At 35.9% G+C, this 13,098-nt stretch overlaps 2 protein-coding genes across 3 annotated transcripts; one reads left to right on the top strand and one right to left on the bottom strand.

The window, feature by feature from the left end:
• The first annotated feature begins 4,684 nt into the window (after positions 1-4,684).
• Positions 4,685-7,016, top strand: LOC124911406 (basic leucine zipper 19-like). Of its 2 annotated transcripts, none has more exons than XM_047451883.1 (3): positions 4,685-4,989; positions 5,199-6,047; positions 6,673-7,016. In XM_047451883.1, the coding sequence occupies exons 2-3, from the start codon at positions 5,285-5,287 to the stop codon at positions 6,699-6,701; spliced, it is 792 nt and encodes a 263-aa protein (XP_047307839.1). In that variant the 5' UTR covers positions 4,685-4,989; positions 5,199-5,284; the 3' UTR covers positions 6,702-7,016. The 2 variants fall into 2 exon arrangements, with proteins under 2 accessions (XP_047307839.1, XP_047307838.1); XM_047451882.1 differs by having other exon boundaries at positions 5,158-6,047.
• Positions 7,017-7,737: 721 nt separating this feature from the next.
• LOC124912131 (rac-like GTP-binding protein 5) lies at positions 7,738-9,941 on the bottom strand. Its single transcript, XM_047452694.1, has 7 exons — positions 9,611-9,941; positions 9,399-9,486; positions 9,152-9,261; positions 8,990-9,053; positions 8,851-8,915; positions 8,189-8,254; positions 7,738-8,098 (listed from the first exon to the last, which is right to left on the bottom strand). The coding sequence occupies exons 1-7, from the start codon at positions 9,707-9,709 to the stop codon at positions 7,985-7,987; spliced, it is 606 nt and encodes a 201-aa protein (XP_047308650.1). The 5' UTR covers positions 9,710-9,941; the 3' UTR covers positions 7,738-7,984.
• Between the last annotated feature and the right edge of the window lie 3,157 nt (positions 9,942-13,098).

Raw genomic sequence — 13,098 nt, 5'->3', positions numbered from 1 at the left:
TCCCTCATAGACATCGTTTTGATATCCCATTCTCTGGGCAAAGCTCTCATAGCTTTAATAACAACTTCTCTGTAGCTATATATCTTTCTCATGGTTGAGAGTTCGATGACTATGCTGCTAAATCTTTCGTCGAACTCAGTCATAGTCTCACTCGGGCGCATCTTGATGCTTTCGAACTTTTGTGTGGAAACCATCAACTTGTTTTCTTTTGTTTGGTCGTTGCCTTCATAAAGTTGAGTCATCTTCCCCCCAGATTTCTTTGGTAGTGGAACATGATTTGATCTTGCTGAATATGTTCTTGTCCAAATTTTTGTAGAGAATGTCTTTGGCCACGTTGTCGAGGTTGGCCTTCCTCTTGTCTTCAGCAGTCCACTCTTATCTGGGTTTCTCCTTCATCTCAGGAGCACCCTCAGTTGTATTTATGATTGTGTTGACCTTTAGAATTTTCATGGGACCATCTATGATGACATACCACATATCATCATCTTGTGCCGCCAAATGTACTTGCATTCTGATCTTACAGTCATCATAGTCTTCCTTTGAGAATATTAGAATTTTATTTAGGTAAGACATGATTCAGATATCTGCAGTAGCTTAAGAATAGAAAATATTGCTTTGATATCACTTGTTAGGATCGAAGACAACAGTAGAAGGGGGGTTGAATATTGTTGTTCTATTTTTCACTTAAATGCGATTTTAATCTTGTTAAAGACTGACAATCTATTTCTATTCTTGGACAAATCGTAGCAAGCTCTTGAACGGTTTCAAGTGCGGAAAATGCTTGCGGGAATTAAAGCGGTAGATATATGAATGAGTGAAGCAATGAAAATACAGCACAAGATTTTAGGATGTTCGGAAATAAAACTCCTACGTCACCCTTCTACTGTTTCCAGAAGGATTCCACTAGAAGATTTTGATTTGTATAGCCTCTACACAATTAAAACTCAGTTTATAGGTCTTATCACTTGCCTATCTGAACTCCTAGCTCTCACATTGTTTTGTTGAACAGGCGACTCTCTGTTCAACTTACACAAATAAAATGTTTATCAAATAATACAATAGATTATTGCTCAACGTATATCGTATGATGTTCATATATCGCTAAGAATCGAGAGCTTATTGAATCGAGAGATGACCGAGAGAATTCGTCGTTGTCCTTTAATGCATTTTTATATTTTCTGCATGGCAACGGTCGAATCTAATTTGTTGATATGTGGCGCTGGTACATTGTTGTATGCCTGACGTACGGGATAGTGCACAGACGAATGGAATATTAATTAGTACGTGGCGTACGGGATTGTAGTGTGAAGAAGAGTGGAATATTAGTTTATCGTTTTGCATGTCAAAGAAGAGAGGTGGTTGCACATTTTGTCGTATTGCAATATATGTGTTCTCAGTTGCTTGACTTAGTTGATGAGCATTCAGCTGATGTGGAACTCAGCTGATAGCAAGATTTGTTGATAGTGCACTCAACTGATAACAAACTCAGCTCTGTTGGCAACTCAGCTGATGAGCTACTCTGTTGATAGCGAACTCAGTTGTTGGCTACTCAGTTGTTGGTGCATCTTCAGTTGATAGCAAACTTTATTGATGGAAACTCAGTTATTAACGCATCTTCAACTGATGGCGAACTCTATTGATGACAACTCTATTGTCAGCGCTTCTTCAGTTCTACTAATGACAACTCAGTTTTCAGCGCTTCTTCAGCTCTGCTGATGGCAACTCAGCTGCCAGCGCTTCTTCAGCTTCGCTGATGACAACTCAGATGCCAACGCTTCTTCAACTGATTGAGTTAGTCTGCTGCCAACGAGTTTTTGAATTTACCTGCGCATTTAAAACATTACTGAACTTAGTTTGATTCATTCATCAAAACATCATCAAAACTATGTGTGTTCATTTTAATTATCCTAAATTTATTTTAATCAATTAAATGTTTTTCATAATCAACTTAATTAACGATTTCCCTTTTAATCTTAATTTAACAATTTCCCTTTTTCCCTTTTTTAACTAAATCTAACAAAATATATTTTATATTTAATTTATTTTAATAAATTTGTCAATGGATTAAATTGATTAAACCGGTCTTCTAACCATTCAAACCGAACCGATAAAACCGACAAAATAACAATTTGAAATATAATAAATTGACGTTAGCGATTTAGATTTACATTTCGATCAATAAACTGACCAAACCTAACCGTTTACCCCATTAGTTTTGTTCGATTTTTTAATAATTAGATAAGCAAATAATGAATTAAATTAAAAAAATTAAGAAATTAAGGACTATGTCATATTTCTTTAATAACAACTTCTCTATAGCTATATATCTTTCTCAAGGTTGAGAGTTCGATGACTATTCTGCTAACTCTTTCATCGAACTCAGTCATGGTCTCACCCGGGTGCATCTTGATGCTTTCAAACTTTCGTGTGGCAACCATCAACTTGTTTTCTTTTGTTTGGTCGTTGCCTTCACAAAGTTGAGTCAGCTTCCCTCTAGATTTCTTTGGTAGTGGAACATGATTTGATCTTGCTTAACATGTTCTTGTCCAAATTTTGTAGAGAATGTCTTTGGCCACGTTGTCGAGGTTGACCTTCCTCTTGTCTTCAGCAGTCCACTCTTATCTGGGTTTCTCCTTCATCTCAGGAGCACCCTCCGTTGTATTTGTGATTGTGTTGACCTTTCGAATTTTTTTGGGACCATCTGTGATGACAAACCACATATCATCATCTTATGCCGCCAAATGTGCTTGCATTCTGATCTTCCAATCATCATAGTCTTCCTTTGAGAACATTGGAATATTATTTAGATAAGACATGATTCAGATATCTGCAGTAGCTTAAGAATAGAAAATATTGCTTTGATATCACTTGTTAGGATCAAAGACAACAGTAGAAGGGGGGGTTGAATATTGTTGTTCTATTTTTCACTTAAATGCGATTTTAATCTTGTTAAAGACTGAAAATATGTTTCTATTCTTGGACAAATCTTAGCAAGCTCTTGAACGATTTCAAGTGCAAAAAATGATTGCGGGAATTGAAGCAATAGATATATGAATGAGTGAAGCAATGAAAATACAACACAAGATTTTAGGGATGTTCGGAAATAAAACTCTTACGTCACCCCTTCTTCTGTTTCCAGAAGGATTCCACTAGAAGATTTTGATTTGTATAGCCTCTACACAAATCCAGTCAGATTACAGGTCTTATCACTTGCCTATTTGAACTTCTAGCTGTCACACTATCTTGTTGAACAGACGACTCTTTGTTCAACTTACACAAATAAAATGTTTATCAAATAATACAATAGATTATTGCTCAACGTATATCGTATGATGTTCATATATCGCTAAGAATCGAGAGCTTATTGAATCGAGAGATGACCGAGAGAATTCGTCGTTGTCCTTTAATGCATTTTTATATTTTCTGCATGGCAACAGTCGAATCTAATTTGTTGATACATGGCGCTGGTACGTTCGTCGTATGCCTAGCGTACGGGATAGTGCGCAGACGAATGAAATATTCGTTAGTATGTGGCGTACGGGATTGTAGTGTGCAGAATAGTGGAATATTCGTTTATTGTTTTGCATGTCAAAGAAGAGAGGTGGTTGCACATTTTGTCGTATCGCAGTATATGTGTGCTCAGTTGCTTGACTTAGTTGATGAGCATTCAGCTGATGTGAAACTCAGCTGATAACAAGATTTGTTGATAGCGCATTCAACTGATAGCAAACTTAGATGCTGGCAACTCAACTGATGAGCTACTCTGTTGATAGCAAACTCAGTTGTTGGCTACAGAGTTGTTGGTGCATCTTCAGTTGATAGCAAACTCTATTGATGGCAACTCAGCTATTAACGCATCTTCAGCTGATGGCGAACTCTATTGATGACAACTCTACTGTCAGCGTTTTTTCAGCTCTACTGATGACAACTCAGCTTTCAGCGCTTCTTCAGCTCTGCTGATGGCAACTCAGCTGTCAGCGCTTCTTCAACTCTGCTGATGGCAACTCAGCTGTCAGCGCTTCTTCAGTTCTGCTGATGGCAACTCAGATGCCAGCGTTTTTCAGCTGATTGAGTTAGTCTGCTGCTAGCGAGTTTTTGAATTTAATTGCGCATTTAAAATATTGCTGAACTTAGTTTTATTCATTCATCAAAACATCATTAAAATTTTGTGTATTCATTTTAACTATCCTATGTTTATTTTAATCAATTAAACGTTTTTCATAATTAAACTTAATTAACGATTTTTCTTTTAATCTTAATTTAATAATTTCCTCCTTTTCCCCTTTTAACTTAATCTAACAATTTATATTTATATTTAATTTATTTTAATAAAATTGTCAATGCATCAAATCGATTAAACCAGTCTTCTAACCATTCAAACTGAACCGAGAAAACCGACAAAACAACAATTTGAAATATAATAAACCGACGTTAGCGATTTAGATCTATATTTCGATCAATAAATCGACCAAACCTAACCGTTTACCCCATTAGTTTTGTTCGATTTTTTAATAATTAGATAAGCAAATAATGAATTAAATTTAAAAAATTAAAAAATTATAACTATGTCATATTTCTATTTTATTTTTTTTAATAAAACCTCTCATTTGTATCAAATCTTTATACATAAGAAATAATAGTTGGAGCAAATTGTGTTTAAAAATGAATTGACAGTAGAAACGGCGATGGTGAATATTAAAACAATCGTACGGAGAAAAAGGTCGTCTCTTTAACTATGGAGGAGTTCTCTTCCTTGATATTCGCTTTTCCTCTCCACTAGTTTCCTTTCATCCGTTGAACTGCCTATACCATTATCTAGGTTTTCTCTCTTTCAAACTCTCATCTCATCTCTACTCAGACTTTCTCTCTTTCAAACTCTGCATCCATCTTCCCGCTGTTCGTATTCTCGCGTCAATCCGAACCCACAACCTCAAATTCACCGATTCAATTGTCGTTTTCTTCATCTTAAGACTGACAACAGAAGGCATTGTGAGTCTTTTCATCTGATTGATTCTTTTTTTTTTCATTACAATTTTGCATGTACAAATCTAGGTTTAGGGTTTGATAATTCGCTACATTTCTCGGCTCCACATCATCTGTTTGTTTGTTTGTTTGATTATTTTACACCCATGTTGTCCTTTTGTTTTTCTCTCATAGGGTTTCGTGAGTTTTGAATATCCTACTTTAAAAAAATACAGATTGAGGCAAAGGGTGGATCAGGATTGTAAGATTATTTATCACTGTTAATTGAGTGTTGATTTCGGATTTACATATAAATATCAAGATGGATGATGGTGAACTTGATTTCTCAAACCAAGAAATGTTTACAAACTCTATTGGGGATCTACCAAGTAGCTGCTCTATGGATAGTTTCTTTGATGACATTCTCAAGGACACTCATGCTTGTACCCATACTCACACTTGCAACCCTCCTGGTCCTGATTTATCGCATTCCCACACTTGTTTTCACGTTCACACTAAAATTCTCCCCGCAGCAGTTGAGGAGAAGAATGGATCTGACGATACTGGAGAATCCGACGAAAAGAAGTCTAAGAAAAGGCCTCTGGGTAATCGCGAAGCAGTACGGAAGTATCGTGAGAAGAAGAAGGCTCGTGCTGCATCGTTGGAGGATGAAGTCGTAAGACTGAGAGGTTTGAATCAGCAGTTGCTGAAAAGGTTACAGGGTCAGGCAGCGTTAGAAGCTGAAGTTGCTAGGCTTAAATGTCTGCTCGTGGATATTCGAGGAAGGATTGAGGGAGAGATTGGATCTTTTCCTTATCAGAAGTCTGGAAATGCTTCTGGACAGAACAATCCTTCTGCTGCTTATGTTATGAATCCATGTAATAATCTGCAGCAATGTGATGATCAGCTTTATTGCCTTCACCCAGATGGAGGAGAAGGACAAAGTACAGAAGTTACAGATTTAAATGAACAAGGATTTGGTAATTGTGAATTTGGAAATATGCAGTGTTTAGGGAATCAGAATGTTGTCTCCAAAGAGATGGCTCCCGCACCCACCAACATCACGGTTGCAAGCAAGCGAAAAGGTGAAAATCTCGTGCTATTAACTTCTGATTTATAGTATCCATTTCTGGCAATTACCCACTAGATTAGTTCATGTTTTAAGAGTTTAAAATGCCATATCGTGCATAATTAGACATGGTCCTATCTACACACATATGTATGTGCATAATTGTACATCTAAGAGCTTATTAGGAGTTTTTTGGTTGTATCTCCATCCAATCTAGATTTGATTATAGATCAGAGATCACAAGTTCTTTTGGCTAGATTTTGATCTACAAATCTGTATTAGAAAATTTTCAAATTTATCTTTGTTTGGTAAATGATTACCATATATGTATGATTCATGGTGAGGTGTGCACTGCTAATAATGGGCAAACCACCGTAAACACTTTTTGGATCTGAATCCGGAACCATATGAGAAAAACTGTCGATAGATTTCTGAATCTGATAATGACTAAGTTTTGTTTCCAAACACATCTAGATGGATACCTAACAATAAATAAATCCATTGACAATTTCTCATCCGGATTTAGATTCAGGTGATTCTCAATACTTGTAAAGGATGACATTGATTCCTGTCTATTTGACCTGTATAAATGATAGAATTGAAGGGGCGGAAAAGTGTTTTATAACTAAAATTCCTTTCAGGTGGTGCTAGAGGTGCAAGAGCTAGTTGAAGATCAAAACAAAGCTCGAAAATGACCGGTTCCTTTCAGGTGGTGCTAGAGGTGCAAGAGCTAGTTGAAGATCAAAACAAAGCTCGAAAATGACCGGTTCAATTTGAGGTTAACGTTACAATTCGTTTTTGTGGAACAAACTTACATGTGTTAAATGTTTACCTGGATTGGACCAGACAAATATTTTATTTTATTTTTGTTTTAAAAGGATGGAATCTGTTTCTATCCATATTATTATGCTTAATTGATGTTGTATGAGTATGTGAAATGATGATGAAGAATAATTTTGGTTTAAGGTAGTAATATTTTACTTGACCTTTTATGTTTATTAGAATTGGTTTGATTTTGGATTATTGGGATTTTTCTTAAGTTTTTTAAATAAAAAATGTAAGATGAATAGATAGTTTATTTTAACCAAATCATAAATCAAAGTATTCTCTAGCAAACTCTTAATATGTTCATTTTTTTTTATTAAAATCCAAATAACACTATCTTATATGCTGTAATATTTAAGATAAGACAAGACTAAATGCGGAGTCGAATTTGTTGATTCTCGTATACGAAGATATCAAATGGGCTACATCAAATGTGTGATTTGATCAAAATTCTGATTTTACAGATTTGAAAGATTTGAAACAAAAACTGTCATCCCATAATTCTTTTGATTGGTATGAATTTCTAAAAGATGCCATTTTCTCCGTCAGCATTTTCTATTTTATATAAACCCGTTTATTCGTCTTTACAAAATTTAGATTTAATTAATTTTTTTTAAAAAAAAGCCCTAAACGAGTTCTTTGGGAGAAAATAATCAAATTAATTTATAATTGGTCAAATAATCGTGGTTACATAGATGTTTTTATGCAACATCTTTAACGGCAGGCATAAGACGATTGGCTGAATTAACTTCTTTTTTTGATACACATAATATTTTAAAAACATCTAAGATATTAATAACTAGCATTCCTTCAACAATAAAGAAATGAAGGTAAAAATAATGTATCCAAAAAACAAATCAGACAATACTTAAAAAACAGTCAAAACCAATGTATTGTTATTATTAGGATTATGCAAGCCATATCATATCCATCTTCAAAGCATACAGTTTGTTTTTTGTTGGTTACTAACAAACAAATATACACAATTCAATGCTCAAACCAACAGCTTGTAGTTCCCCCATAAACAAACACAAAGTACAAGTAGAATAAGAAGCTTCTGCCTCGTCATATTCAGTGGTAAGTAACCGCAAATCGGAAATGGCTAAAATGTTGTTTATGTCTCTCCTTTCACAAGATACTGCAGACTTTCTGGCCTCCTCCCTTACCTTTCTTTCTCCCCTTCCTCTGTTTCGGCGGTTGTAGAACAACCTTAATGGCCGCGTCAAATACACTCTTTATGTTCTTCTCATTTAGAGTCAAGAGTAGTAATGTCAGTTATGTCGAGATAGAAAGATCGACCCATGTGTAAAAAAATCACTTATTTGTGAGTACCTGTTGTGTTTTTGAACTGCATTCGATGAACGCCGCAGCACCAATCTGCTTTTTCAGTTCCTCTCCCTTCTCAAATTAAAGAAAATGGATGTTTTATTCAGAAGTGTAGGAAATATAATACTAGGGTTAATAATGGGTTGTTTATGTTCACTGAAATACTGTTACTTTATTTTATAACATTTTCAAAAAAATAGAATTAAATACAAACTATATTTGAGTAATTTAACCCATTAATTCACTTTTACCCCAAATAAGAAATTTTCCAAACAGTCCAAATTATTTTCAAATAACCCTACATTAAACAAGCTCCAAATGAAGAAAAAAACTAAACTATAGTTAGCATCATCATCAAAGATAATTTGTATATAAATGAAGCAACAAAAATACACTATACCATTCATCATGATCCAAAACAAATATCTTGTACCAGTCAATTTTTTGACGATTTTTCAATGACGTTTTGACAGTGACAAAAATACTCGAGTTTATTTGTTGATGTAGGATTATTTGGGGTTATTAGAGTTTGAGTGACTAAAATATTTAGGTATTATAGTATTTTAGTTCATGATTTGAACAATGATTGAATTGAGTATCGGATACAGGTTATTTGGACTAACCCTAAATCAAACAAACTCGCAAGTTTTTAAGTAAACTCAATATACCTGAGAAGTGGTTATGGGGACTGCTCCAGGATGATCAACTAAAAACTGTTTATCTTCACGAAGATCTGCATTCAATAATAATCAAAAGTAACATGAGTCTTTCTTCTAGTTCAGTTCAATGAGTAAATCCATGTCTAACCGAGCTTTGTCCCGACAAGAACTATTGGAACTCCAGGCGCATAGTGCCTCAGTTCTGGAATCCACTGGAGAATTCAAAACAACACCCGAATCAATTAACCACAATTCAATGATCAAAGTATCTATCTATCTATCTATCGATCAAGAATCGAATGCTGCTTACCTTTTTCGATACATTCTCATAACTTGCCTTACTTATGAGAGAAAATGCAAGTATGAATACATCAGCACCGCGATAACTCAAAGGCCTCAATCTATTGTAATCCTCCTGACCTGTATGAGAACAATCAATCAATCAATCTTATTATTAGGGTTTCAAATTAGAGAATTGGAATTAGGAGTCCAATTTCAAAATCCTTTGTTTTTGATGGTTCAATTTCATCCTTCCCACTTTCAATTCAATTCAATACCTGCGGTATCCCATAACCCTAAGTTTACTGTGCTTCCATCCACAACCACGTTTGCACTAAAATTGTCGAAAACCGTAGGAACATAATCCTATAAGAACAATGCTATTAATGAGAACCAAGAAGGAATGGATCTTAAAGAAAGCAATCAAGAAAACCATCGAATTTGATCCAATGCGGGCGGTGAAAAGAAGAGATCTATATATAATACTCACAGTGGGAAAGGTGTTACTGGTGTAGGAGATGAGCATACAGGTTTTTCCGACGGCTCCATCGCCGACGGTGACGCACTTGATAAACCTAGAAGCGCTCATTTTTTGGTAAAAGAATCTTCGCCGGAAAACTACTCCGAGAAGAGAAGAGTGCAGTCGGTTTCTTGGGTTTGTTTGTCTTCTTTCTTCTTGGTAGAGCTTTATTTACATGAGACGGGTGGGTTTAAAGAAGAAAGGATTTGAACAACTAGTGAGAGAAACCCAACCACATAGAATGGAAACCCTAAATTGAATGTGATGGGATAATTACACTGTGTACCTAACCACCCACCAGACCAGCCATCATCATTGATGTGTGGAGAGGAGAGAGAGAGAGATAAACACAGAGAGGGAAAAGACATTTAAAAATTAAATTAAAATTTTGAATCATTTTTTTTATTATAATTTAACTTTTCATATGTTTAATTTAGTATTATTATTATTATTATCCTAACTAGAAGCTATGTAATTATTTGGAAAACAAATTATTTTAGTTCTAAATTATCTTTTTTTTTCAGTTGTTATTATTATTTCTCAATTATTATGTCATTCTAAAAAATTAATTTTGTATCTCATAAAAAAAATAAGATAAAGAATCAAAAATAAAACTCAATTTTAAAGGCACACTTAACCTTTTTTTATTGTAACCTTCAAGGTGCTCCATATAAACATCTTCATCCAAATAATTATGGAGAAATGCAGTCTTAACATCAAGTTGTTCAACTTCAAGAGTCATACAAGCAACTAAACATAACACCACCCAGATGGAAGTCATCTTCACTACCGGTGAGAAAATCTCATCATAATCGATTGCATGCATCTAACCAAAACCTTTGACAACCAGTCTAACATTGTATATTGGCTTGATATCATCACTCTCTTGCTTGATCTTGTACACCCATTTATTTCGTAATACATTTCTATTATTTGGTCTATCCACTAATTCGTATGTTTCATTTTCAGCAATGACTTCATCTCTTCATCCATGGTAACTATTCATTCTTCATTGTGAGCATTCTCGAGAGTCTTCTTATATCATACATGCTCCCCACAATTAGTTAGAAGGATATACTCTATAGTTGGGTACTTAGAACTTGATCTTTTCTTCTAGTAGACCTCCTAAATATCTTTGTTTGTTGATTCTGTTGATTTCCAACTTCTTTTTTAACTTCAAAATCAACCTCAATATTATCACCAAGATCAACTTTTGTATCATTTCCATGGCCTATAGCTTAACCCTAAGGAACATCATCATCATTAGCCGAGTCTGAAGCTACATGTGGTCTTGTCTCCTCAACATAATAAGACAGCTCAAGACTAGGAAGATCATGCATGTGCGCATCAAGTTTGTCACCATCTTCAAATTCTCAATAGTATGATCTTCAAGGAATACCACATCTCGGCTTCTCAAAACCTTTTTATAACCTAGGTCATTGTTAGGATCTAGGTCGCGACTGGGGGACCGGGGTCTGGGCCGGTTAGCGCGTCTCACTCAAAGGGTGGTGATTAATCCGGTTAGAGATTAACACCGGGGTTTCAATACTACACAAACTGTCACAAACCTTTGAACCAGGTTCAAGCGCGGAAGAGGTTTGTTTCAGGTTGAAGAAGCACACTCACGAAATAGGCATGACCGGTTTTGGATAAGACGGTTTGGAGATTGTTGGGTCGGTTTTGGAATTTAGTAATTCGGTTTAGGTAATGTAGAGTTGGTCAAGGCGGTGTAAGTGGGTTAGAACAGATCGGTTAGAATATAGAACCGGCAGAAAGTAAATAACAAGACAGTTTTTTATGGATGTTCGGAGATAAAACTCCTACGTCACCCCTTCCTCTCGAAACTGCGAGAAGGATATTCACTAAGGAATACAAACACAATCCGATCGAGACTTATTTCCTGCTCGATAACACCCGTACAATTTTAACCGAAATTGTAAATACACACTTCAACTTAGCACTTAAGCTTTCTAGAGATAGAACACAATCTTATCACTTGTAAATTAATTGTCCACTGTGTCCCACATTTACTCCTCTTCAGCTCCTCCTTTTATAGGTGAAATGTGCCAACGGTCATATTTCACTTCCTTGAATTTGATTGGTTGAGCAGAGGTTCAGTGATTCAGACCTGACGGTCAACTTTTCAGACCTGGCGGTCTGTTCTTCCAGTATGTAGGTCAAACCGACTAGGTTTGTCTTTTACTCAATGTGGTAACTGTCGGTCAGACAGTTGTCTGTACTTGGGAGATTGTCTTTCTGATTTATCCTGAAGTAGAAAGATCTTGTAGGACTGTCTTCTGTAGCTTGCAGACTGTCCTCAGACTTGTATGGATATGGCAATGTTCAGTCTGTTCCTTTGGTATCATTCTCAACAGATACCCGGAGTATCTTCTTATGCTGGTCGGTTATTTGTGTTAACCGGATGGCTTCCGGTTATTCCTTTGGCTTCTAGATGACCGACTATCTGGTGTTTCCGGCCTTCAGTTTTGACCGATCCTGTCTTTTTTTGTGCGGTCATGTTTCTGGTCGGTTTGATAACTTGACCGGTGGAGCTTCTTAATCTAGTTGAGTACTTTGACCAGTCCGGTTCTTTGTTTGTTCCTGCATAGGAGATTTGTTTGTGTTAAATTCTATTAACCGGACTAATTTTATCTAACAATTTCTCCCTTTTTGATTATTTTATTTAAAATATTCAAAATCCTGTAAGATTGCAAATGTAGGCCGGTTTTGTGAGTTTTATTTGGCCGGATTTTTGGAAACTAACTTGGGAGGATTATTTGAAAAATTTTGGAAAATTTTGAGAAAAATTTTGAGAAATTATATCTTTTATCTTATCAATTTCTCCCTTTTTGATTATTTTAATTAAAATATTCAAAATCAAGTCAGAATATAAATGTAGGCCGGTTTTCCAAAAATAACTATATATATATATATAAGTAAAAATAACCGCAAAAGGGTAAAATATTATATATGTAGAAACCAAAATAAACATAAGTGAAGATAGAAAAGAAAGCCCTAGTTCAATCTGGATGGCAGGAAGTTTTTCATCAGGTCATCTGTTGGTTGTCTCTTAGCCTATTGAGCCGGCCTTGAAGAGGGACCTTCAGCTCCCGTGGTGTCCGGGTGAGGAGTTAACGATTGAGCGACCGTGCTGACTGGAACCGCATTGAAAACTCGTTGTCTTGTGGGTGACGGCTCGAGATCCTCTTCGAAGTCATCCTCAGTTTGCAAAGCCGGGTTTAGTGGAGGATCAACAACTGTCTCGGTGATTCTGCCCAGCATCTCGGTGACTTGAGCCCTCCTTGAGGGAACTTTCCTCTTTCGTGTTGCCGGAACCGAAGAAGAGGGAGCCACCTTGGTCTTCTTGTGAGCCTTGGCATATTCGTCGTACCTTTGTTTTTCAGCGTTGAACCGCTCTGCATCCTTGGCCTCTTGAGCTGCTATGTCCTTTGCAAGTG

Source organism: Impatiens glandulifera, chromosome 8, assembly GCF_907164915.1.
Source record: "Impatiens glandulifera chromosome 8, dImpGla2.1, whole genome shotgun sequence".
Lineage (NCBI taxonomy): Eukaryota > Viridiplantae > Streptophyta > Magnoliopsida > Ericales > Balsaminaceae > Impatiens > Impatiens glandulifera.
The sequence above is the reverse complement of the archived record's forward strand: the minus strand, read 5'-3'. Positions and strand labels throughout refer to the sequence as shown.

Excerpts from the sequence above, each read along its gene's own strand:
- LOC124911406 (XM_047451883.1), top strand. The coding sequence starts at position 5,285 with ATGGATGATGGTGAACTTGATTTCTCAAACCAAGAAATGTTTACAAAC. Across the intron at positions 6,048-6,672 it reads GGTTGCAAGCAAGCGAAAAG|GTGGTGCTAGAGGTGCAAGA; the intron begins GTGAAAATCTCG and ends AATTCCTTTCAG.
- LOC124912131 (XM_047452694.1), bottom strand. The coding sequence starts at position 9,709 with ATGAGCGCTTCTAGGTTTATCAAGTGCGTCACCGTCGGCGATGGAGCC. Across the intron at positions 9,054-9,151 it reads ATGAGAATGTATCGAAAAAG|TGGATTCCAGAACTGAGGCA; the intron begins GTAAGCAGCATT and ends TGAATTCTCCAG. Across the intron at positions 8,255-8,850 it reads TCCCCATAACCACTTCTCAG|GGAGAGGAACTGAAAAAGCA; the intron begins GTATATTGAGTT and ends TAATTTGAGAAG.